The sequence below is a fragment of the Scomber scombrus genome, chromosome 20 (assembly GCF_963691925.1).
Source record: "Scomber scombrus chromosome 20, fScoSco1.1, whole genome shotgun sequence".
Lineage (NCBI taxonomy): Eukaryota > Metazoa > Chordata > Actinopteri > Scombriformes > Scombridae > Scomber > Scomber scombrus.
In genome coordinates, this window is record NC_084989.1 from 11,209,924 (window position 1) to 11,236,528 (window position 26,605).

The window sequence follows — 26,605 nt, forward strand, 5'->3', positions numbered from 1 at the left end:
CTTATGTGTTAAACTAAAAATCTCTTTGTCCACAGTTTTGTCACCTCATACTCTGTTTGCTTATTTTGTGTATTTTTTGTTTCTTATTTATTTTTTAAGGTTAGGGTTAGATGACATGTTGAGTATAACGTAGTGATCTGAGACATGTTCCAACAATAACAGATACAGCACTGGAGCTATTAATTGTCACTTCCAGGCAGCAGCTTCTTTCATACTGGCATAGTTGACTATACAAAAAATGAATGACCGCAGAAAGTGTTGGAGCCTATTGGCAGTAACCGACCATATGTGAGAGATATATCCGGCAATAAAATGTGTTTTGGCCACTTTGGAGTTCATTTGGAGTTGTGTGTGCTCTGTTTTGGTCCCCACTTACTCATGAGGGAAATGTCTGACTCCTTAGCTGGTAAGTCCTTCATTGTGTTCAGTAGCTTGTCTCTAACTTTTTACGCCTGCTGTTTGGTAATAGGCAGGAAGCATAGAGTGGATTTAAAAGCTGTCCCACTGAAAACAACACTCAAGATCAATCAAGATAGTTACCCCAGAAAGGAAAAACAACAAGCTAAAACACATTATAAAGCTCTGCTGAGTTGAAGGAAACTGTGTGGTAATAATTCTATGTGGGGTCATCACTTCGATCAACTCCTTTTACATTACACATAGTCAGTTGATCCTTTTCTAATTTAAAATATTGATTGCAGCTGCTTTAACTGTCTGCACTTTCAATTCAAGAAGCTTTTTTTTATACAAGACCATTTTACAGCTTGACACTAGGGTTTATCCAGTCTGGAGAGTTTTTTCAATAGGCTCTGTTTTCACAGGTAAAAAAGACCAGAAAAAGATAGTTTCAAGGTTTATTTTGGCCTTACTCAGACGTTACTAGATTTTTTTTTAACTCATATTTTGATGAAGCATCTTTGGGTAAGTTTTTGTGTTTGTGTTCAAATTATGGAATGGCCACCTTTTGCAATGCTAGTGCGAGGTAATATAGTATGGAGGTATTATTATTGCAGATTTCGGGGCATTAACACTGCGGACGGATGCTAACAGCAAGCTGGCTGTGGTCCGCTTTTCAAAACTAAGTCTTGTGAAGGTCCCAAGATGTCCACAATAGCTTCTTATCCTTGCCGCTTGCAGTGTTGCCCGTCTCTATTACTTCAAAATGTTGTGTAGCCCTGCAGTACGTGTGCTGGGCCCTGTACTGCCACGGAAGATGAATGGGTGCGGTGTTACCATCTAACTAATCAGAATGTCTTTGAAGGCAGTTCAATAGCCCTGTCTGACCTGCTTTTGATCAATGCTGTTCCACTGTGGGATTCTGTTTAGGCTTTGGTGGTGGAAGGGGCAGAACACACACGCACACACACACCCACACAAATGCAGAACACACACAGCGGCAAGGCTAAGCAAATCCATATATTCCACAATGCCACTGTCATTCCATAAGGGTACCACAACAACACATGCAGCAGTGCATAAAAAAGTATACACACACTCTAGATGAGTTGGATCACAGGTGTATTTGATTTAGATTTTTTATTTTTTTTATTTGAAGTAAATCCAGTTACATTATATACAACCCTTACTTTTTTCGTTGTTGCTTTTTTCTTGTTTATGCAAGTAGTGACACTTTTTTGGCATCCACATGTTCAAGTTTGTACGCAGCCAAGCAGATGACAATAAGCTCTTGCTTCTAAAGCCATTTGTATCAAACATGGCAGCCAAACACATGTACAAGTTACCCAAAGTGTTTATTCCCAACACACCTGCACTATGTTAAGTTTATTTTCTGATGTTCACAACCTTTATAACAACAGCCTTATATTTTCTCAGCATCTTCTTTTTACCACTGCAGCATCTCAGTGTTTGCACACGCAGCAGGGGGTTAATGTGTCGTAAAACAGTGTCGAGACACTCTGCTGTCGGTGACCTCAGCATCACACAACCAAACTTGAGTTTGTATATCAGTTTCATAGTTACTGTAGGTTTGCCAACAATGACGATCATCTTGTCTCCCTCCAAACATCTCTGTATTGCTTCACTGCCTGACTCCCTACATATCAGAAGAACTCAGGATTTTTTTAAAAACCCTGCAGCTATAATGAGTCAATATTTGTTGGTTTTCCTCTTAAAATCACTTTGATTCATTCAGATCAGCACACTCATATCAACAGAAAACAGCATATTTTAATCACATAATTTGCAAGCATGTCCTTGTGTGGAATTTCCAACTCTAAGACTATGGTGCCTTGAGATCAATCCCCATCAGGCCTGCAGACAGATCAAACCACATAACTTTGATCTATTCAGGACTTAATGCTTATAACATATCACTATTTCTGGTAGCTGAGTGGTTACAGTGCATGCCAGATAATGGCAGCGTTACTGGTTTGATTCCAGCAGGGGACCTATGCTGCAGGTCATTCCCCTCTCTCTGTCCCTGTTTCCTGTCTGCCTATATGCCACCTGCTAACACAATAAAGGCCAAAAAGACCAAAATAAAGAAATATGGATACTGAACAATAAGTCTAAACAGATAATCATGCCGTCATAATCACCATGTTACACCTTAGTCGTGTCACCTCCTGCTCCCCATGATCACTTTGTGTTTCCATATGGCCAGACATACATTTAAATTTTTTCTGTTAGATATGTAATTTGTCTGTTGTCTATAAGCATAAAACAGAGATTTCTTGCAGCTCATAATTGCTCTCTGTTAACCAGCATTTCAAAATTAGCAAATCACATTTAATTGTTTGCATGTGTCACAATATTTAGATGTTCTTTTCTTTTTTCTTTTCCACACTTCAACACAGCAGCTGTTTTCCACATGTATCCAGTCTTAAAAGCATTGTCTAACACCATAGCAACACCTTTTGGTGTAAAAAATAGCATCTTAGTGTGGACACAGAGTCAAAAATGAGAGAAAAATGTCTGTAAAACACTACTCATCTGTCACAAGTATTCAAAACAGTTCACACTCCAAACCTGTCATGAGCAATATAATGTAAGGAAAGGTAAATTTTTCTGAAGCTTGGTAGTGGTACTGTGAATGGACTACTATAAAGTACTTTTGTGTGTGTGTTTCTGATGATCTGCCCTTACATATTACAATTAGTTTTCCTTCATTTTAAGGCAATGCATACCTTGTAAATGTTTAAAAGTGCTCTCTCTTGCTCTCTGTATCTCTACAGGTGTATGCCTAATCACTGTGAACATGGCGGTCGGTGTAAACAGACTTGGGACAGTTTCAGCTGTACCTGCGATGGAACAGGATACACTGGCGCCACCTGCCATACTTGTAAGTATGTGAGTGTGTGTATGCTGTTGCGTGTTCCTGTCCATCTGTTTGTTCGTTTTTTCCTCACTTTAACACACTACTGTTATTCTGGTCATTGTGTGTTTGTTTAATTCAGCATTCCTCTGTTCGCCTCTGAGTAATTAGGCCATTTCTCCTTCCATAAGCCATAAGCCATAACTCTCAGCAGAGGGGTGGATGAACTTTTGAAGTGCTCAGAAGCTGAGCTTTTCTGACTCAGTTGTGTTCTGGTCTGAGACGAGGCGGCCTGAGTAAAAAGTATCAGCACACAAAGAGAACAGTCAGAGAAACGCCATCCAACATCCCTTTTTAATAAGGGCTTAGAAATATGAGAATGCCATTGCTCCTCCCTTATGTCACAAATACTATTTTCTTAGTAGAGTAGTTTTGGAGATATTATGAATGTCCAGCCTAAAACAAATATTATATTACAGAAGTGTGAGCAGATGGATTTGGCGTCGCAGAGGGATAGATGAGTCAGAATAACATCTGACAGGAAATAAAGCATAGAAAGAAGAACAGAAATATGATTAAAAACATCTATCTGTGTCTATGTATGTGTTTGTCCATGTCAAATGTCAATATTAAACTAATTCAGCAACCAAATATAACTGAAGGCACGGCATTGAACTGGAGATTTGGGTGTCTGGTTTGGGACCGACCAGTAAAATAGGAGAGTGGATGAGTAATGTTTTACTGTCCCCTTGAGCCAGGCATTCAGCTACAAACAGTTGCCCAAGTGGAGCTGGTCAGTGGCCAATAGTAAATGGTCATGGATATATAAGAGGGCTCAGATCATAGAACCAATATAAAAACAGTCTGAGAACTAATAATAGGCCTTTTTTAAATATTTCCTGACATGTCATTGCCTAAACAATGAACAGATTAGTCAATAATGAAAAGAATTGCTAGCTGTAGCCCTAGGTTATAATAATAATAATAATAACTTCGATTTATATAGCGCCTTTCAAGATACCCAAGGTCGCTTTACAAGAGTGGGAGTAGGGGGGTAGGGGCAGGGTGGGGTTTTAGGGAGGGTAGGCAAGAGAGAAGAGGTGTGTTTTGAGGTGCTTTTGGAACTGTGACAGAGAGGTAGCGGAACGGATAGGAGGGGGCAGGGTGTTCTAAAGGGTAGGGGCAATTGCACAGAAAGCCCTGTCACCAAAGGTCTTGAGTCTGGTGCGGGGAGTGGAGAGTAAGTCCTTGCTGGTGGAGCGCAGGGACCGTGACTGAGTGTACGGGTGGAGGAGGTCGGTGATGTACTTGGGTGCCAGTGAGTGAAGTGATTTGTAGGTGAGGAGGAGGATTTTTTAGCTGATGCGTTGTTTGATTGGCAGCCAGTGGAGTTTCTTGAGGATGGGGGTGATGTGCTGCCAGGGCTTGGTGTGGGTTAACACCCCAGGTTGACATTGATCACCAGAACAGGACAGCTGGTGCTAACAAACCTTCTGCTAGCTGCTGATACCTTACCTTTTTTTTTCTTACCTGTTGTATAAGTCAGACATATCGTGCAAGCAACTGCTTTTACATGGCTGGTTTATGGCCAATGAGTCTTCCAAGTTACATGGCGAAGTAATTGGTTAGATTTAGGGAAATATCATGTGTAGGTTAAAGTAAGTGCTTTGTCAAGGTTAGGGAAGCATCATAGTTAAGGTTAAAATTACTAGTTTGTTGTCATGGTTACAATAATAGCCAAGTAGTTTTGGGTTAGGGGACAATCATGATTATGGTCATGTCATAATATGGCAAATAGAGGGTGTTGTCACTTGAATGTGGCATTTTACTCAACATTTCTCTGTTGGCTTTTTTTAATCTTTCTGTTGTGCTCAAGTCAATTCAGGAGAAATGTTGGTTCTTCAATTTCCACTGTATTACAGGCTTTAACCCATGGCTTTGAATCCGGAGTTAAGGCCTTAACAATTCTGTTCTGAGATAGTGCAGCAGGGTCAGCTCTACCAAACACCAGTAACAACTGCATCATTAACTCCTATATATCAAAGAGGAAGGGATTTCAAACAAAAATGGAAGAGAAATGTGAACAACTGAAGCAGTAAAGAAGTACGATGATGAAAATTGAGGAAGGGAGAGGGTTTTTTTCTTTTTAAACCAGTGTTACGCCTGTGAACAGTCTTGCCTCAATCAAGAAAGTTTCATTCCGTGTCACACTCTCAAATATCTCTTTGAAGTGTTCTTCCTCCCTTCCTCTCTGTGTCTGTCTCTGTCTGTCTCTGTCTGTGTGTAGATCAACACAAACATAACATCAATATGTTGTCAGATAGATTGGTAGAGTGTGTGGGACAAGACACCACTTCTTGACAGGTGCTGAATAGACTGGCAACCACAAGAAATTACCCTTTGGAAGGAGAAAAAAAAACCAAACAACTTTTGGTGTTGGACATTGATGTTCTGTTTTAGATCCATCCTGGAATTCTGCAACGTAATTAATCCCTTACATAACAAATGTATATTCAGGATATGAGGGAAACACATGGAGAGACAGACAGATGCAAACTATCTCTAAACTAATCCCTTGAGTGGCTTAGTTTTATGACTTCTTGTCTAGCGCCACCCTCAGGGCAGAAAATGAGAATGCTTAGAGTACATTTTCACCATAGGATCAACCCTTTTTAGATAACAACATAGCACTTGCTCCACTGCCAACATCAGGACAGATTTTACATTTTTTCCCCCACTAATGTTGATATTGACAAAGTTGATTCTCTATTTTTCATCCTTTAAACAATAATGCTTAGTGTTCTGTAAATCATCAACATCGAACTCTCACAGTTATGTCATCAGTACAAAACATGCATTAGAAAATATCTGGTATCAACTTTGGTAAAAAGTTGAAGGTACAAGAAATACATAGAAATGTGTAGGTAGAAGTTAACTACAACTCCATAGTTATTATTGTATACTTAATAGTTACTTTAAAAGCAATGATCTGTGTTCAGTTGCCAGTGTTAGGTATTATGTGATACCCAACTATTCATATTTATGCAACAAAAACTTTAAAAGAAGAGGGTAACAATTTGCCTCAGTGGTTCTTGTTTTCTAATATCCTCTGTTATTTTCTTCCCATGTTGTCCCTTCTTTCTATTTAACCCCAGCTATCTATGAGCCATCATGTGAGGCCTATAAGCATTTGGGTAGATCCTCTGACACCTACTGGATTGACCCTGATGGCAGTGGACCCCTTGACCCCTTCAAAGTCAACTGCAACATGACAGGTATGTGTGAGTGTTTGCACTATCCTTTTTGTGTCCATGTGTGGGCTCTGATGTGATGATCTACGTGTGTGTGTGTGTGTGTGTCCATGCGTGACTGCTCTTCCATAGTCCATCCAGCCCTGATGACTTGTGGGGGAAGAAAACTCTCACGCCTTCCTCCTTCTTATCCTCAGACAGCAGCACTCAACCCTATATACCTGGGGTTTCCATGGCAAAGCAGTCACAGCTACTGACATTTAACTTTGAAGGCGTAGCCACCACAGGCACACACACATTCACACACCTCAACCACATATGAAACGGCCCTGTAATGCAAACCTAAGAGTGCTCCACCAGTCTGAGAAATACTTCTGTTACACGCACACACACCTACATATGCACCTGCCTGACTCCATGCACACACACACACACACACACACACACACACACACGGTGGAATAAGTAGATAGTCTGGAACAGCAGAGCACACAGGCAGAGCAAAGGCGAGACTTTTAATGAAATGTCACTGCACTCCGCTGGCTAGCCCCTTAGTCACGCTGAATAGCACACTTACACAAGCCTAAGAAATGTTAAGAGTTTCTTTTTCTCCTACACATACACACACATCTGAGACCTTCAATATACCCATGCACACACATCCCCTGACTGACAGTGTGAATGAACAGTGAGAAGTCTGAGTGACTGGCTCATGCTATAACCGCACAGAAGTGTCTATTAAGCCCTGGAGTCTCATAGCTGTAACTTACATTACTCAGAAAGAACTTCACTGCCATGACAGCAACTGTCCATTTTTGCGTGTGTTTGTGCATGTGTGTGCGGATATGTCAGCATGTAGGCTGATCTAATGCATTTGTAAATGTGGAACTTAAGTAATTAATGTACAAAGTCTAAATAAATTGTATAATGCAGTTGAAGATAATATTCTGTTGCCCTATATACTGTAACATGTTTGTGTGTGTTTGTATGCGTAGTGGACAAAGTGTGGACAACAGTTATGAACAACCTACCACCCAACACTACAGTGACTGGCTCAAGTAGAGAGAGACGCACCGTACTCCAGGTCAACTACAGTGCCTCTATGGACCAGGTAACACACGTGAACAAACATACACACACAGACACACATCAGCATGCATTATCTATAGAAAGTCTTGTGTTTCTTAGTGTGACATTAGCATTTTAGGTTTTATATATTAAACTAAAAGTAATCAGACCTAAAGAGACCAAATTTGACGTGCTTCTAATTTGACCAAAGTCAAATTAGAAGCACGTCAACCACTGATCATTTAACATTTTTGTTTGCACATGTATTAGTAAATCAGAGCTGTGCTTTGAGTTGTTTGCACAATAAATTAAATCAAATTATTAAATAAAAATCAAATTAAATTAAATCAAATGAATATTTGCCCCCTGCTAATGGAGTATTCTTCAGAAACTAGTGAACCATGATTGCACACTTTCCATAATTTATAATTCAAATACAGTAAACATGTGTACAAGTAGACTGAGCAGTTGTTGGCATGTGTCCAGGTCGGGTTGCAGTTTTCTTCACTAACTTAAGCAAAGTAATTGAATGCAGAAATGGGGATTCTTGATATATTCTGAACTCCTTGCTTGTTATTGTCTTTGCAAGTGACTACCCTTCTATCCAGTTTTTATAGGTGATAATAAAGTGAGTCATTTATCTTCTCATATCTTGTGATGCCTCTAAGCTCAAAGAATAAATTATATCAGTAACTATGGCAACGTTAATGCTACAAACAATATATTTGCTGCCACAGTGATGATAAACTAACCTCAGCAGTGGCATTATATCCTCTTTCCTTTTGCCAACCTGGTACTCTTTAAGCAACTTGTCACCTGTCTTTGAGGCTGATTCCTTACCATAGATCTTGTAGGAATGACAGAAAAAAGAATTGTATTTATTTTACAAATGCACAATGATAACACAATATAACAAGCCTTACCTCTCTACCACTGATTCTGCTCTCTCACACTCGAGTCAATACCTTAATCTTTGTGGTGAGTGGTTATAGACTGCAGCTGTAACTCTCAGTCAAAAGCAAACTGTGTGTGAACCTCGCAGGTTTCGACCCTCAAATGAGGAGTGACAGCGGTTTTTACCTGTAATGTATGCAAGACCTCTGCTCTGTGGTCCACAAGATGACAGAATTTGAGTAGTCTATCCCTCCTGTAATTATGTTCTTTCATCATTTCTATGGATCACTTGTTCCATTTCCATCTTCTCAAAATTACGGGGTGATAAATTAAACAATGTTACAGTGTATTTTGTTTAATTTTGCAGCTCAATAATTTGTTCCAACAAGAAGTAAAAATGAAAACACACATCTCTGTTTGTATTTCCAGGTGACAGCCATCACCACCAGTGCAGAATACTGTGAGCAGCAAATCGCCTACAGATGTAGCATGTCCAGACTGCTCAACACTCCAGGTAAAAGCTGAGGGGGGCATCTTTATTTAACTGACTCAAATGCAAATACAGAGCATTGAGGCAGAAAGAATGTTTGCTTTCGGTCACATTGTCAGAATTTGATGGGAAATTCACATTAACAGCGACACAAAGTCTAGCCATCTCTGGAGATACTACAGATGAGCAAAAACTTAATAGAAAAAAATGTATTAGCATTTATTAGTATAGAAACATGAATGCCAATGGTCCAAAAATTATGGAGATCATATAATAATGCATTCACAATCATGAGATCTTAAGCCAGTAAACATCTGGGGGATATTTTGGACCAAGATGCTAGACAACAGTCATTATTGCCATCATTAAAAACACCAAATGCAAGCATATCCTTTGAACAAATAAAGCTCCTTTACTCCAGTAGAATCCGAGATGCTTCAATCAATCAATGCCAATGAGCAATAAAGTTTACAAACACACCCTATACATTTTTTTCCTTTAATTTGTCACCCACCTGTATGTTTGAACTTCATTATGCCTTCATTATGTCTTTACCCAGCACTAGAACCATGGATGATAGTGTTGAAACAGACCACTGGAAATGAGTTGTTGCCTGGCTGGGTTCATTCCGAGTAGATTAACTTGGATTACATTCATTTGCATTAGATTTGTTTGGACTCAGTCAGTTTGGCTGTAATGTACTTGAGCAAGGCCTGGTAGGTTTTGTGTCAGTTTGGTTTGGATTAGTTAGGCTGGCTTGTGAAATGGTTGAGTTGTGAAAGGTTTGCCCTGGATTAGATATGTTTGATTTGAGTTAGGGTTCGGTTTAGTGGAGTTTATACAGGGTTTAAAATATTTTTTATGCAGCAGAGAGGAGAAGAGAGGGGGGTATGCATCTGTGCAGCTGGTGACGGAAGAGACAAAGACAGCTGCTTTTTTACTCGTTTTCATCAGTCTGTGTAAAAGCTTGGTATTCAGTCTAATATCTTGTTTGTGGAAGACATCTGTGTGTGTGTGTGTGTGTGTGTGTGTGTGTGTGTGTGTGTGTGTGTGTGTGTGTGTGTGTGTGTGTGTGTGTGTGTGTGTGTGTGTGTGTGTGTGTGTGTGTGTGTGTGTGTGTGTGTGTGTGTGTGTGTGTGTGTGTGTGTGTGTGTGTGTGCATGTATGGTATTATTCACAGTGCTGTGTGATTTTCACTATGAGAATAACAAGCTTGCTGTCATTGTCAGACCCACTCTCTGCTATTTTTCTCTGGCCAACACAAACTCACACCCGTATACACAGAAACACACACAGGCATTACAAGCATGCACACAAAGACCCACCATAGGGAATAGCTTCATAAAGACAAGACATTTCTGGCAATTAGAGTGACTGAGAGGATGGCAGGTTTTTTGAGTTGTGGGCCTGTGTGTGTGTGTGTGTGTGTGTGTGTGTGTGTGTGTGTGTGTGTGTGTGTGTGTGTGTGTGTGTGTGTGTGTGTGTGTGTGTGTGTGTGTGTGTGTGTGTGTGTGTGTGTGTGTGTGTGTGTCCATGGTCCTTGATTGGCTGAGTGGGAATAAAGCAATAGGTTAGTAATAGTTGGGTATTAGTGCAGCAGACCAAAACTATGCAATTAGCCTTCACTGCACTATACGATGACAATTCCACCTGCATACATAGTGTGTATGCACACAGACACACGAATACACACCCTTTATAATATACTTTTTTACACTCAAGCTTAAAATGCTGTTGCATGAACACACACACAAAACACACACACACACACACACAGACAGTCAGGCCTTCATTTACTAGTTTATTCGTAATTCACTACCTTGCAAGTTAGGGAAATCCAATTACCAGTGTAGAATGACTGAGAATGTAGGACCGGGAAAAATCATTTACCCAAAAATATGCTCCATAAATTAGCTGTCAGCTTCATCAAATTACACTGTCAACAGCATTTCCACTGTGAACCACAGGCACGCACATGCACACACGGCTATACACACATCTACACACTTGCTACTCTTCCACTTCCCCTTTTTCCCCGTCCAGATCTGATCTATTACACTGAGGTTGGCATTTTGGAGCTAAACGAACCATTAAATGGAAATTATATTCTGCCACCAGTGACACCCCTAATTTGGAACTTGGGTAGTAATTGTTCTAATTGTCTGACCCCTTCCTCACCTTTTCATGTATTATATCCTTTTTCATCTTTTTTTTTATCACCTTTTACCTTTCACTCAGGCAACATCTTACACCTTTATACACACACACACACAGCTTCTGTGTCCACTCATTCACAGTAGTGGTAGATGAAATAATGGGAGATGCTGATGCATGCAGCAACACACGCACAAAGACATAACTCGAGCAGACACACACACTCAGGTAATATTTCCTTTTCCTCCCTCTAGTCTCCTCTTCCATCTCATCTCTTCCTCTCTCCACTGCTACCCATCTTCCCTTGCATCCGCATTTATCAATTTATATCCATCTGTTTTCGACTCCACATTTGCCCCCCGCACTTTGCCCTTTTTCTTCTCCCTCCTCCCATTTACCATCTGAAGTCTCCATTTTTACCTTTCTCCCATTCTTCACCTCCAATTTTACCACACATTATTTCTTCCATCCTTTTTAAAACTCCCTTTTCCCCCACCATATCTCTCTGACCCTCACCTCTCATTCACTCTACTGAACACTGTTTCCATTAGTGTTGGAATCACAGCTTTTAGAGGAGAATTAGCACCCTTCACTAATGATTTAGCATCATTCCTTTCGGCGTAAACAACCTGTAAACAACCAATGGCACAGGGCTTGCACAAACAAGATGCAGACACACAGATAACAACACACATTTATCATTCTCACTGACACGCACACTCACCGCCGCAGAGGAGTTTGAATGTAGCCTATGCCAAAGCTTTAGAGTACATCATCAGAGAACAGTTAGCTTGAAAGGTCGAGTGCATACAATGAACTGTAAAAGGACAAAGCGATGTTCTTCATCAGAGGGGGGGGGGCACTAAAACACTGTAAAAATCTGTGACATGGCGGAAACTTTGATCTCCATTGACTCTGAACATAAGCAATAGATGTAGTTGCTAGAGACCCCGGGGACATTAAATTAGTGTAATGCTGCTGATAAATTGACCTTCTCTTGAGAGAAACTGACATCAGTAAATAATTACCTGCTTTTGATCATCAAAACTGCAATTACCTCACTCTCAGTAGAGCCACTTACAAGCAGAAACTGAAACATTACCATATCTACTGGAGCATCTCAAAATACAAAACTTCTGTAACTCCACTCTGTCTTCTTAATCACACAAAGATACATATGTACATGCAAACAAACGCACACACACACATACACACACACAGTTTTTGTGAAAACACGTTGTTTCTATTTATTCCTCATACTCGCCTGAAGCAATTGATAAATATCATTTATAGGATCCAGGCTAATGAAGAGAGAAATGTTTCCATCATATAAATGAGCTCATTAATCCAGCGAGTTGTGCTTCATTACAATGTCAATGTTTAATATGTGCACTCATTTTCCTCTTAAATGAAGAGAATTTGGCTAAATCATTGGCCAAGATAGCATGTGTCTTATGATTATGAAGCCCATGTCAGACATGCAGCACTTTAATACGATGGCAATTTATTAAGTCAGTCTCATATCTGAATGTGCACCTGTGTCACTTTTGCGTAAAAGCACCAGCAGCTATCTTACTAGCTCGGTTCTACTAACATTTATGTAACATTTACTTTCCGCACGTCACAAATCTGAGCTGAATGTTGCCTGATGAATGTAAAGACCCCACAGCAGCACAAGGTTAAAGATGCACAGAGAGAGATGAAATGAGTCTTGTTCTGTCTTCTCATTAACACACCAGGTAGCAAATATCAGGCAGGCATTAGAGGCTCTTTCCATGAATGGTCTGAGTCTAAATAAAGCTGTAAGGAACCTCAACATAAAAGACACTTGGGACTGAATGACAGAGCCATCACACTAGGCTTTTTAGCCTTACAAATATATTCCTATTTATCATTTTGCAATTGGTCAGCATTAACTCAAATTAATGGCAGTAATGTGACTAAAAAAAGTGCAATTTAACCTTTAAGAGTGTTATTAAGGAATGAGATAAATCAGTTACTACCATAAGTTACCTTAAAAAAGATGATGTTACACATGAACATTAAACTTACTGACTAGGTATAGAATTACTGACTCAAACAGTTTTTGTCTGAATAATATAATGCTGTCATTGTCTTGTGTAATTAAACAGTCTCAAGTGAAAAGAAACGCTGACAGCAAAATTCAGTTACAGCAAATTTTAGTGTTTTGAGATAATAACCTGACTACTCTAAAATGAGTTTGTTGATAGGGCTGCATATCCAGTTCTTTTCTCTTTGCTAAATAAAGCTTTTAACTTGCTGTCTGCAAAATGACATACAATTTATCTTGGCTCATGTCACAAAGGCACAGTTGTCAATGTAACTTTTTTCCCTCAATAATGTAAAAAAATCATATCATATTGTAGAATTTTGTGACCTTGGTATATTTATTGGCTGTTAAAATGTTACAGGCTGCCAAAAATAATAAGATGGTATGATAAGGCAGCTAGATAGACAGAAAGTATAAAATAGAGGGATTTCATTAAAGACAATAGGATGTTTACAGAGAATGGGGAAAAGACAGAGAAAGTTGAAGAGGAACAAAGGGAGCAAGCGATACTCCTGTCCTCTTGTTGCATCAAGGTATCAACATATTTCAATCTCAGATCAAGCCTCAGTGGAAAAGGACCGCTTCATGTCCAGGAATAGACAACCTTGACATCAGACTTGGGAAAGCGCATTATATGTAGGTCACAGATGAAAAAAAGGACTTAGGACATGTGATTAATTGGCTGACCACAGCCGTGAAAGCAGTAACAAGATCACATGTAAACAAGTTGTTAATTAACTTTACAAAGTTTTAATGAATATGTACAGGGTAAAGGGGTAGTTTTTTTTTAAATATTATGTTTTGGAAAATAAATTAAAGATAAAGGTCAGGTCAAAGGCGCAGGTCAAACATTGTTTTTTGGGAACAATAAACGTTTGAGTCAAAGAAGGAGAGAAACAGGTGAAGAGGAAAGACACGGGGGTGAAGATATGAATGTAGTTCAGGATAATGAGGCTGTGTGTATTCATGGTGTTGTTACAGTCCATTCCTTGGGCACTTCTGGTTTCAAATATTGCCTCACAAGTCATAGCAAGCCAACCACAGCAATACCCCACACACACACTCAAAGGTCTGGCATTAAACCATAATGACTTTACTCTGCAGCACTGGTTAACCACTTGTTTATTTTATATTCTTTCATTTGTGGGTTTTGATGTTCATCATTAACCTTTGTGAATGAAGAAGCAACAGACAATTGCTTTCTCCCTCTCTTCTCTCTTTCGCTTTCCACTCTTAAGCTGACGTGTCTCTCTGCAGAAATAACAGGTACCAAAAAAAGCAGTGCAATGCGCTGAAGTATGAACAAGATATTAAGCTGAAGTACAAAAGTCTGCCCTTAATTATGTTTATTGAAAAATGGGCAGTCCTTAAATGATCTGCAATGAGTAGGCTATAGCTGACTCTTCTGCTGTGTGGCCTTTATGTTAATTCACACCTGTTGGCTGGTGGGTTTTCTTAGTTGTTTCATTGCTGATGGAAAAAAAGAAGAAACTTTCACAATAGGGACGGTTCCGTTTGCTTTTAACCCTTTGGGATAATATCATTGTTAATTTTAAACATCCTGTTATATTTCATGTATTAACCTTTTTTATTAGCCTATTGTTCCTACACACTGCCCTACTGTGCCACATCTTTCATTACCCGACTAATGTTCTGGTTACAGTGTCATTAATTTGTGAAAGCATTCCAGGCATGAAGCAAGTCAGGGGCAGAGAGAGAATAAGAGCTAATATATCGAAATACAAGAGAAAGGAGAACTATCACCAGGGTCCTTAGGGGTCTCTCACCCCCCTTTCCCAATCAACCCAGTGTCCGCCTCTCTTTTTTCCTTCCTTTTTTTACCCCCTGTAGACAAGATGCTAATTAACATTAAATTATCCTCTCTATCTTCTTCTGCTTTGAATCCACTGATGATAATCTGCCTCTTTCACGGTTGCGGGCATCTTTTTGGCCCCCACCTATTACGGGCAAGGGCAGGTGAGCTGAGGGTGTTCACTCAGTTGATAAGAGGCACTCGAGGCTGATGTGTAAAGTAAGACTTTATATAGCACAGCAAATTGACGACAGAATTAGCCCGAAACCTTTCTCCAGCCTCTCACATATGTTAGAACAGGAGACACTTAAAGACGTCTGTGGTGGTGGAAGTAGAAGGTTAGCTGTGTTTTGGGTGAGTGAGTTTCTTTCTGAGAGTGGTGTTTAGTGAGAGAGGTTGTACAAGAAATAGAGCAACAAAGTGTGATCTGTCACAGAGGCACCCAAATCATTTGCATCCCATAATGTGTGCTCTGGTTGCCGTTGCCTCTGTGATGCGTCATTGCCCGGGATAATGCTGTCATATGTTGTGTTGACAGAGTCATGTGTCTTATCCCGCCCCATGTCTGTCTACCTGAGTGCAACACTTACTGCTTATAGCCACACAGGTGCCTGTGTCGAAGAGAAAGAGTATAACACTTTACACTACATTAAGTTGGAGTAATAAGGTGTTTGCAAGGGCAGCAACTCTCTCTTTTTCCCTGTTTTATTTCCTCGGTTACGCTTTTATATTCCATACTTCTTTTTCCTTCTTTCTCATTGTGCTTGTCTTTTTTACTCCCTCAGTCTCTCCGTCACGCAAACTCATGAGTGTCCCATGGGTGCTAGAGTTTTCGTATGCATATGGGAGCTCCCATTTGAGCGATAGTGTTTGTGTAACTGTATGTCTGTCCGTGTGGATGGTTGGTGTGTGCGTGATTGTTGTGGAACTGTTTGTAAAGACAACACCAGCTGCCGGTGAAGCTTTTGGTGCGTGTATTGTGTGTCTATCTGTATGGATTTCAAAACCTGTATTTCTCTCTCGCTCCGTGTGTGTGAGTGTGTGTGTGTGTGTGTGTTGTGTGTGTTCTTTGGTATTGCCATGCAGTGAGTTTCTCATGTCTGCTGCCCACCGGCTGTAGCCTTCCCCCTTGCATGTCAAATACTCACGGATTCTGGCAGCATCGAGGAATTTACCTCAGTAATGGAACAAATTTTAATGATTAAAATATATACACATCTTTTTGAAACACCTGAATTAATTAAAAAAACAAAACTATTATTTCCTAAAAATCTCTTATCTAAGACAGAAATCTATCAGGTAAGACTCCATTCTGGCTTATTCTTTCTTGTGCAGGAAAATATTGCACTGTATTTTATAAACTGATTTCGAATGAAATCTGATGCATTATGGATTAGCTTTCCAGTCATACAAAAATCTTACAAGCCTAGAAATAATGTAAAATGTACTTAAAAGAACTTTACACACTCATATATATTTACACGCTGAGAGCATTCTGTCTGAAGTTCCTCCATTTGCAGCTGAAATTAGCACTGTGTTTCAGGGCAGAGGCAAAGATCAAATGGTACGCTCCCAGTCTTGTTTTGCTTGAGGTAAACTGGTTCACACTCAATGTTAAAAATGTCTTTTAAAGGCCTCATTTATCATATATTTATTTATTTGCAGAGCAGAATTATTACAAGCTCAAACGTTTCAGCTAATGCCATCCTCAGTGTGCAGGCTCAATTATTGTCACAGTCAAACCTCTTTAACGGAAGTGTTGTCAGGTGTGCATAATTAGAACAGAAATCAAACAGGGTTAATAGAAATAGAGCACTTTCAAAAAAAATATGCAGGCACGACTTATAATTACAGTTACAGAGATCAGAGTCACAACTCAAAATAATAAAATACTTATGTTTTGCATAAGTTACAAAATGTATTGGGTGAGAACTTTTTGGAAATAGCAGGCAAATGAAGACAGATGCACACAGCAGAGCTTGTTGTATTTTAAAAAAGAAAGAAGTTAAAGTCCTTCACCACTCAAACATGTTTTTTCTTGTTCCTACAGTTGGATGTTTGGGCTTCACTGTGCAGAATTATGTATGTGCAGAGTTTGACACTAAAAGTCTGTATTCACATTCATATGTGCTGTGAATTGTACTGAGAACATGATGACTGGGACCCAAAATGTGTTTGCATAAGCATCCTTTTTCTTATTTGAGGTATTCCTTGTAATGTTTGTATGCTTGATTAACTTAAACTAACTAAAAGGCTAGGGACATAATTAATACTCTAGCAGAATTACATTTCATGCATCTCCACTTTCAGAGACTAAACTTCAACTTACATTTGTAGATTTTGTCTCATTGGTGTTACTATATTTGTAGAAATTATGCAGAAAGGTTTTCTACACATTTACAACAGATGTTCTCAAGCATTTGATATATACAATTTATATGGGAGTTTTAACAAGTAATTAAATATGCAGGTAAGGGATGTTATCTGCCTGTCATAATAAAAAAGATATTGATGTTTTTAAATACACCTGTAATTACAGGTTTTTGTTTCAAAGAGGGATTAAACAGCACATGCAGAGTATTGTTTCCTGCCTTCTCTCATTTCAGCCAACATTAGACATCAGTCAATAAAGAGCCGACAAGAGCACATACTTTGTGAACTACTTGCTAATGGTTTTGTTACTGCCATTGTGCGCATTAAAATATAACATTAGGCATTAGACTTGTTAATGGTCTTTTGGAACTCACATAAAGGCACTCCAGGTAAATTATAGGAGAGATGACAGTGTATTTTTCACTTCATATTTTAGTTGAGAGTACAAGCCGCACATGGTTGCAACTTTACAAAAAGAAGAGATATCTTTAGAAAACCCAGTCTTTCCAGGACAAGCAGCAAAGTAGGTGTTACGCATTCCTTACCATTATGTCTCTCAACCCCTCAAAATCCCACATATTCAAAAATACACTCCAATAACACAGACATGTCATTGAAAGAAAATACACACAAGAGGCAAGCAAGGACACAGAAAAATAACCACTCATTGCAACATCCATGCAGTCGCACAAACGCTCACACAAAGCATGCCTTAATCTTTTTTTTCATCATATCTGTGTATTTTTTTCTGTTTCCCTGTGTAACTTCTCTCTTTTCTTTTGTTCCTGTTATCCATTTTCTTCTCCAACATCCCATTTATTTATTCCTCTTTTCTATCTCATCTACTCTGAAATGATCTGTGCTGAAGGGTGGGTCCCGGGCGTGACAAACACAAAAATACGGCACACAGAAATACACACACCTTAATGCACTTAGAGCATCCGACATATCTAACAACATGTATTATTGCTCTATCTTCATGTCTTTAAAGAATTGCCAATCCAGCATAAATGAAACCGATATGTGTGTTGATGATAGCATTTGTATGAGGATTTTAATGTATTCATTCCATTCAGTTCTGATACATGTGGGAAAAGTGTTTGTGTCTGTGAGTGTGTTTTCAATGGTGTGTGTGTGTGTGTGTGTGTGTGTGTGTGTGTGTGTGTGTGTGTGTGTGTGTGTGTGTGTGTGTGTGTGTGTGTGTGTGTGTGTGTGTGTGTGTGTGTGTGTGTGTGTGTGTGTGTGTGTGTGTGTGTGTGTGTGTGTGTGTGTGTTGGCTATAATCAGTGTGAGTTTGTCCCCTGTGGATGTCCACGCTCCTGATATTACTGGGTGGAGATAGTCGTCAGACGGCAACATTAAACTGAATCCTCCTGAGAGAAAAAGCTCTGCATGGATAGCATTCAAGTGGGCCAGAATTCTGATGTAAGCATACTGAGCGATGGTAAAATGAACATGATAGCTCCGCTGAGAAATTCTCATTTTCACCGTTGTAGGGATTCAGTGTGTTGCTCAAAGGAATACCAGGTTGTTGGTGCAGTTACCTATTAGATGAATAAAATATACACAAGGTTACATGTGTCACCCCGGATATTTTTTTTAATAATACATTGTGTTGAGTTACTGCACCCACGAACCTGACCTTTAAGAAAAGACAAAGCTGTCAGCGATGTGATAATGATGCAGCCAGGTTTGTATTTTTTCAGGTGAGCGACTATATGTATGTGCTCTGCAGAGCTTGTAAATTTCCAATCACCCACCAAGTTAATTTAAAAAAAAGAAGTGATACCTTATTATTAGGCAGAAACAACAGAATGTTAGAGGTGAATTACTTTTAATGAACAATGGTCACCATTTTCTATATTTTTCTTATTATGAACAAATGTCATGCAGATTCAAACCAACAACGAATACAAAGCTTGATATGTCTGATTCCTGTGTGCTGTAAACCTCTGTCGATGTCCAAAAATGACACCACTGGGTGATATGTTCAGGAAATGTTATAGTAGTTTGTTAAAAAAAAACCTCCAAGACTAATATCAGCAATTCCATTTTCAGTCTCGGGAGAGAAGTTTCTTGTAACGCAGACACCACTCATATCCCTGCATGTGACACAGAGAAGCACAGCAACATCATAACTATAACAACAATGATAACAGTAGAAATGAAGTCTCAATATGTAAATGAGTAGGCAAATGATTTGAGAGATGGAATAGAAAGACACATTTGTAAAGACAATAACAAAAAGAAAACGTAATGAATTAATTTATTAATAATGTATTCAAAAATATAATATAGAGTTATTTATTGAAGACTGTTGAACTGTGCAGCTGGAGCTGAATATGATACAAGCTTTAACGATGCTACAACTTTAAACTGTTGCACTTTCTATGATAACGTGTAAAGAGATTGCATTGGAGTGATCAACCTACATGCTGCGTGATGTGTGATCACGTGACATTCAGTAAACTTGCAGGATTGTTGTTGCACAGTCTGAAAACACCTTTACTATATCTGGTGACAGTAACCTGGTTCCTTCCCTTAAGGTCACCCCAACAATACAGATGCTTGTTTATGAGCAGCAATCATTCAAAATGTGATTATGGACCCTGCCATGTATTATCCGACACTATAGAACACTTTCAGTGTTGCTTACTATTGCTTCTGCAGCAAGAGCTATTTCATCACATACATCATACCCTTTTCTGCAGCGCTACTTTAATTGCACTTAATATCTTCTGTTGGTATTACACTATGTGTGTATGTGAAACAATGAAACCTGAAACAATTTACCTTTTATTCCATCATACTCAGTGTAACGCACACACATTAAATAAAGACCAGAAAAAGTGTCCAAATGTAAAAAAGGGAAATAGTTTTGCAGCTGTTGCTACATTCAGCTTGTGTGTGGCACTGTGTTTATCTGTATGTTTGCATGGAGATTATTTTCTTTGAATTCACAAACTGAGAACAAAGCGAGCACCTGGATCTTAGTTTACACGTAACATAATTGGATTTAATCCATTGTGTACTTCTTTTCAGAGACTGGGATATGTTAATTTGCTTTTATTTATTTATGTCTGTGTATTTATTATTTGGAATTTGATATGTCACTGCCGTTGAGTACATAAGGTAGTGGATGAATTTTGATCCAGAAACATGTTGTTATGACAGCATAACATCATGCAAAAGTGGATCCTGGCCCAGGTTTTCAAACCTAAAAAACAATCCAAATACTAAGATGGTGTGAAAAGGAGAGAAGTGAAGGACGGACAGAAAGGACGAAGGAAAATGTTGCATCTTGCGGGAGCATAGTGATGAGAAGAGGGAAGAAATATAGAGAGGGGGGCGTGTAAGACAGAGATTGATGTAGAGTGACAGAGAGGGAAGAAAACGAGTAAAAGAGGGAGAAGAGAGAGAGGAAGGAGGATAGAAGGAGAAGCAGATTAGTTTGTTTTCTGCCGCTTGCACTGACATTGAAAGATATGTCGGTACTAATGTCCCAGAAAGCTTTGAATAACACAGCAAACCAATACATATCCCCCTTAATGGGGTTTTCTAAGCTGTACTTGCTCCCTCTCACGTGCACACACACACCAGCACACCCAAACAACCACATACACACACACAATACACCATATGGCCACTGCCTGGAAGAAAGATAAAACGCAAATGGAAAAATAGAAACAGCTCACTTGAGGAGTAATTATAATATGGTCTTCTCATTTGTGATGAGCTGAAGGGTTGATCTCAATTATGAGGCTTTCTAAGGCAATCCGCAGCTCTTCATTTGTTCTCCCCAAGGTTGCCAGGGACGACGAATGAGCGGCAAAATGTGGCACATGACCACAAACTGATGATCAAACATAGCCGTTTCGGTGATGGATCATACAAGCTTCAGTAATGAAGACATGCATCCGTGCATTTGCATATGCATGCAAAGACTGATGGACTTTTTACCTGTCTCTCCCTCCCGCACAGACACTCACACTGTATATATTATAAAATACTTTCAGCGTCATTAGTGTTTCTGCATGCAGCAGTGTGTCGGCATCGGCAAGCGCATGGTTTATTGGTGCCTGTGAGTGTATATGTGATCACTGGAGGCAGTTTCAACACTGCTCTCGGATTACAGCGGGATATTGGGGCACAAAGAGATTAGACCAATTGGAAAAACAACAGGAGAAAAACAGAGGAAATATCACTCAGCGGTGCTAATGAAGCAACACGGGGAGGAGAGTTGATTATCCGTCTTGACCTTGAGGGGCTATAAAACCAACCCAGTGAAAGTTAGAGAGATAAAGTTAGAGAAGATACAGAGTTACAGCTGTCAGGCTGAGGGGGAGGGAGCGGATGGGTGTGTCTCTGTGTGAGAGATGGACTAAAGTGTTCATTAGTGTGCACCTGGCTGCTATGAATTAACATGTTGGTGTGTGTGTGCCTGTTTCTATCTGTCTTTTTCTTACACCATTAATGTCTGTCTGTGTCAATGTGTAAATATGAATGTGTGTATATTGATATCAGTGAATGTCAGATTGTGTGTTTGTGCCAGCGTCGGTGTGTTTTATTTTGTGCCAATCACTCATTTCGGTGGAGCATTTTTTTTGGTCTTGTATCTCACAAAGGGAGAATAAACAAACTAATGAATATTCACAATGTTTGTCTTATTGAGTGTGTGTGTGTGTGTGTGTGTGTGTGTGTGTGTGTGTGTGTGTGTGTGTGTGTGTGTGTGTGTGTGTGTGTGTGTGTGTGTGTGTGTGTGTGTGTGTGTGTGTGTGTGTGTGTGTGCGTGTGTGCGTGCGTGTGTGTGTGCGTGTCTTACTGCATGATTGTACACAAACCCTCTGATTCCTGAGTGCTCTTGCTCATGACATCCTCCTGGGTAGCAACAAATGGCAGCTTTGTGGTCAATTTAACATAATCCTAATATCTGAGTCATAGATGAAGGCACCTTAATTAATCTCATACTTTGAGAGAGCCAGCCAAGACCCATGATGGTATTGCAGTTGGACCTCTGTGCAAAGATGTTTACTCATTACTCACAAAAACTGTGCAAACAGGAGTCCATTACAAAATGAGAGAAGTCTGTCAGATAACCCAGCAGTGTTTCTACATACTTTTGGAAAATGCTGTTGTGACTGATATTGGAATATTGGTCAAGACTAAGGCTGTTTTCAAACCTATAGTGTGTTTTCTCTGGTCTGAATCAGTTGTTTGGTTGGTAAACTTGATGCGTTTTCCCCCTTGGTTATATCTAAAAAATGCAATGTACTTTGTTATGCTAGTCCAGGTTGGCTAGTCCAATTCATTCTCTGTTGATTTCCCAGTACACAAGGTACCTTGTGATTCAGATCATGTTCCCACCACAATTGAAACGCTCCAGAGTTTGTTTTTTGAACCGGGCCAAGATCTGCCCAAATGAATCCCAAGAAGAAAACAAACTGGCGTCTGATTCAACTGGACTATAAGGCACAGTTCTGAAAACACCCCAATCTAAGAGTCTACAGCTAAGCTAGCAACTCTGTGAGACTGTACTGTACTTACTCACAGACATACTTGAATTTTTATAGTACCAATGGTTTAAAGAAAATAGCGTATGTATTTTCTCTCTGTTGGGAGAAATTTGGGGATTTGGAGAGTTTCTTCAGCTCATCACAGAGTTACATGAAGTACCAAGCTGGAGATGATAGAAAAATAATTGGATCAAGAAAAAGTAGATACCCAATCCTGAAGCTAGATCAACAGACAAGGTGCAGTACTTGGAACCCACATGGCAGGACATGGAGGTCCTGGACTTAATGAAAAAGCTCAGCAACAACTTCACATATTCCCTTCCAGGCAACCTTGGTTGGTGTGTTTCATAAAGGAAGTGTGGCACATGTTCAATACACACAGACACTTCATAATCATCTGAAATGTAACTTAAACTTGTAAATTTTCATTTTTGACAGGGTGACCTTCTTGATGTAATGAATAAGCAACAAGTGCTTCCATAGCAAATAAATTCAATTTGACAAAAGATGACTGTTTACACAACAGAGCGGTTTGTGAGTTTCTGCAGCAGCAGTTACCACCACAGTCAAACTCCTGGCCAAGACAAAAAAAAACAGCAATAAGGAAACCTGAGAAATCAATCAAGAAGGATTTGACTGCAAACACAAACACAGATTGGAGCCACTTGCACAAAAATCCACAAATGTCAATTTACATGTGTTTACCATCATCAAATCAGATTTAATTTAATTTGTCCTCTGTTTAAAGTGTGTGAGTTTCTTGGTGTTTTTTCTTGCATCTTTGTTGAGTTTTGGATGGATTTTGAACATTCTGAGGTTTACCTGGTTTGAGTGTTTTATACAGCAGTTTAAAAACACCCTTTTTTGGCATTTTGTCAAAGACCTCTGAGAAGAAATTGAGTAAATAAAGTATCTCTACTTAATTAAGTGCTTGCTACAGTCCCAAAGTGCAAGCGATTTGGATTCCAATCAAAGAACAGCAGTAATGTTACGCAACAATAACAGAACCTGAGCATTAGCTTTGTAGTTCATACCTTCATAAAAAACAAATAGCAGTTAATGTTTGGCATCATAATTGCAAGGACAGAAACAAAAATGGAGCTGGAACTTACTTTTTTTTTGGTGGGGTGGGGTTTATGCTGTTTGCTATGTTTGCTAAATAGTCGTGTGGTTGCGTTCCAGCAGGCTAATGTGGAAGAGGGAAGTAGAGAGACAAAAGAGAGGAGGAGATAGTGAGTTGGATGGATGCTGTGATACTCAATAACCCTTTAGATGGAGTAACAGCTGGACAACCACAACCATCTGCAGCATGTTTCCTCTCTAAACAAGACTGTTCAACCTGATCTCTTTCACACACACACACACATGTCGGCACACAAACAAAAACTGCACAGACTCTTAATTCACTCATACACGTACTGTCTGTTCCTCTTTCTTTCACACTCACACACACACACACACACACACACACACACTGATCTATGAGTGCCTCTCATACTTGTTCTACCTTTCACACACGCACACACATACACGCTGAACCCACTTGCCCCCACAAGTCCTTAATTTTCCAGCTGTGTAGGCAGGCAACGGTGGGCAGTTTGTCCCCCTGACAAGGGTCACTGACCCTGGGGAGAGAGTTCTCTGTCGCTCCCCTGACTGCCTGGATGACTGGAGCACAGGCAGTGAGATAAACACTCGACGAGGGAAAGCGGAGGGAGAATGGTGACATGGGAGATATGGAGGCAGGGAGGGAGAGAGGAGCAAATGGAGCGCTTATGGGTGGGGTCGAGGGAGGGTGGCAAAAATTAGAGAATGTGATGAGGAGAGGAAGATGAGTGGGAGGAGGAAGGAAAGGAAGCAGCGGGGTCAGACAGGCAGCTGGAAGGGTGGAAGCGAGGATGAAAGCAGGGGATCATGGTGTTGGGGGGGCGGGGTCCAGTGAACCACAGCGTGATGGATCACGATGTTAACGGATAAGACGGGTGTTGAGAGGGGGCAGGCTCGGCTTGTCGAGAGCAGCTTTTGTCAGAAGGCAGCATACAGGAACACACACACACATACACACACACACACACACACACACACACACACACACACACACACACACACAGTCACCCAATCACCAAAGGATGAGAAGGAACAGGAGAGTTGAAGGGCCAATAGTTGTTTTTTTTGTATCTAAGAAAAAAACAGGTTAGTGGGAGTGAAACAGAGGAAAAAGAGGGAGAGAAAGGCCACACTTGCATAGACTTTTCTGATTTATGTAGCACCGTGAAAGGCAATTTATATGTCTAACACACTAAAAGGATTCTAAGATTTGAACCTGCCTTTCATGCAGATGCACTCCATCGCTCAAGAAAGTGCTCTACATGCAGTTTCACTCCACTTTGTCTTTCTATCTCTCTCTCTTAGATACACACATGCATGTACACACACACACACAGATCATTGACCCGACAAAGGTGGGAGCCATTTTCAATTTAGGTTTTCATTCTGTTCGTCCCAGAGTGATGCATTGCAGTGGGTGCTCCCTACACACTTTTCCCTCAACCTTGACTTAACCACCACAACAAAACCCCAGTAGCTGAAGGACGAATAAGACAGTGGTTCTCAAACTTTTTCACGTCAAGGTCCCCTAAACTGACACAAATTAGACCACAGACCCGATTTTATCAGATTTTACTTTTAGATGTTTTATCAAAGAACACATTACCTAAATAGTCATTCATTATGTCATTGTGTTACTTATGGATGGAATTTTAGTGAAAATAAATGATTTCCCTTTTTGCTGGGAACCCCATGGAACCTACTCAAGGACCCCTGGGGGTCGTCGGACCCCATTTGAAGACCACTGAATTAAGACCCAAAAGACCTATGCCAAGTAGGGTTGCCAGTAGAGTGTTTTCACTTGTGCAATGGATAGAAAATGTTTTTTTTTCTACTATTAGGTGTTGCAGAGTTCATTTTAGCATAGAGTCTGTGGAGATTGTCAGTCATCCAGGTCATTGATGACAGTACAGTGCTTATATGAAAACTAATGCTTTGAATCACCTCATGGCTTAAGTTGCATTTCAACCAACCACAAAGACCACATCTGATTGCCAACTGACCTCTGGCATACATATAAATTCTATATCAAAAGGAATAACTACTCAGTAGTCTGCATTTCTAATCCAAAAACATGTTGAACAGACAAACAGCTACCAATGTCACACCACTGTAAATCTGTCTAAACAGTTATAGTATGTCACAGTAATAACTGAAAATATGTATGGTAAAGTAAGTTGCCACTGGCTCTGTGAAGCTTTGCTCTGCCCTATGTTGTTTATGGAAAAGGAGAGATGTGGCGAATCTATCATAAAATCTACACTATTTCACCTGAGTATAAATTAAAATGGCCAAATCTCCCTGACCGTGACATCAAGTTCCCATCTTTGACTTGTTGATTATCTGGACCAGACCTAAGTGAATCCCTTTTGTTATTCTTTTTTTTTCATTCTCACTTGTTACAACCCCCTACAGTTTTTAATTATGCAAATCGTGTCTGTGGCTCAGCCATGTTTATGGCTGCCTTTCACAGCTCAGACTAATCCCATCCAATTAGAGGAGCAAAGAGTTTGATGTCATTTGTGAACTCTCCTTTACTCACATAGGTCCATGTCAACCCAGGCCAGCAGTTCATTTCATAAACTGTGAGTCCAATC

At 39.8% G+C, this 26,605-nt stretch overlaps 1 protein-coding gene across 1 annotated transcript in view; it reads left to right on the forward strand.

The window, feature by feature from the left end:
- The window catches only part of cntnap2a (contactin associated protein 2a), a 333,552-nt gene that overhangs the window by 221,834 nt on the left and 85,113 nt on the right, over positions 1–26,605 (forward strand). Inside the window, exons 14-17 of the mRNA XM_062441980.1 lie at positions 3,195–3,301; positions 6,430–6,549; positions 7,521–7,636; positions 8,917–9,001. Coding sequence (XP_062297964.1) covers positions 3,195–3,301; positions 6,430–6,549; positions 7,521–7,636; positions 8,917–9,001 — 428 coding nt within the window. The remainder of the gene's footprint in view (positions 1–3,194; positions 3,302–6,429; positions 6,550–7,520; positions 7,637–8,916; positions 9,002–26,605) is intronic.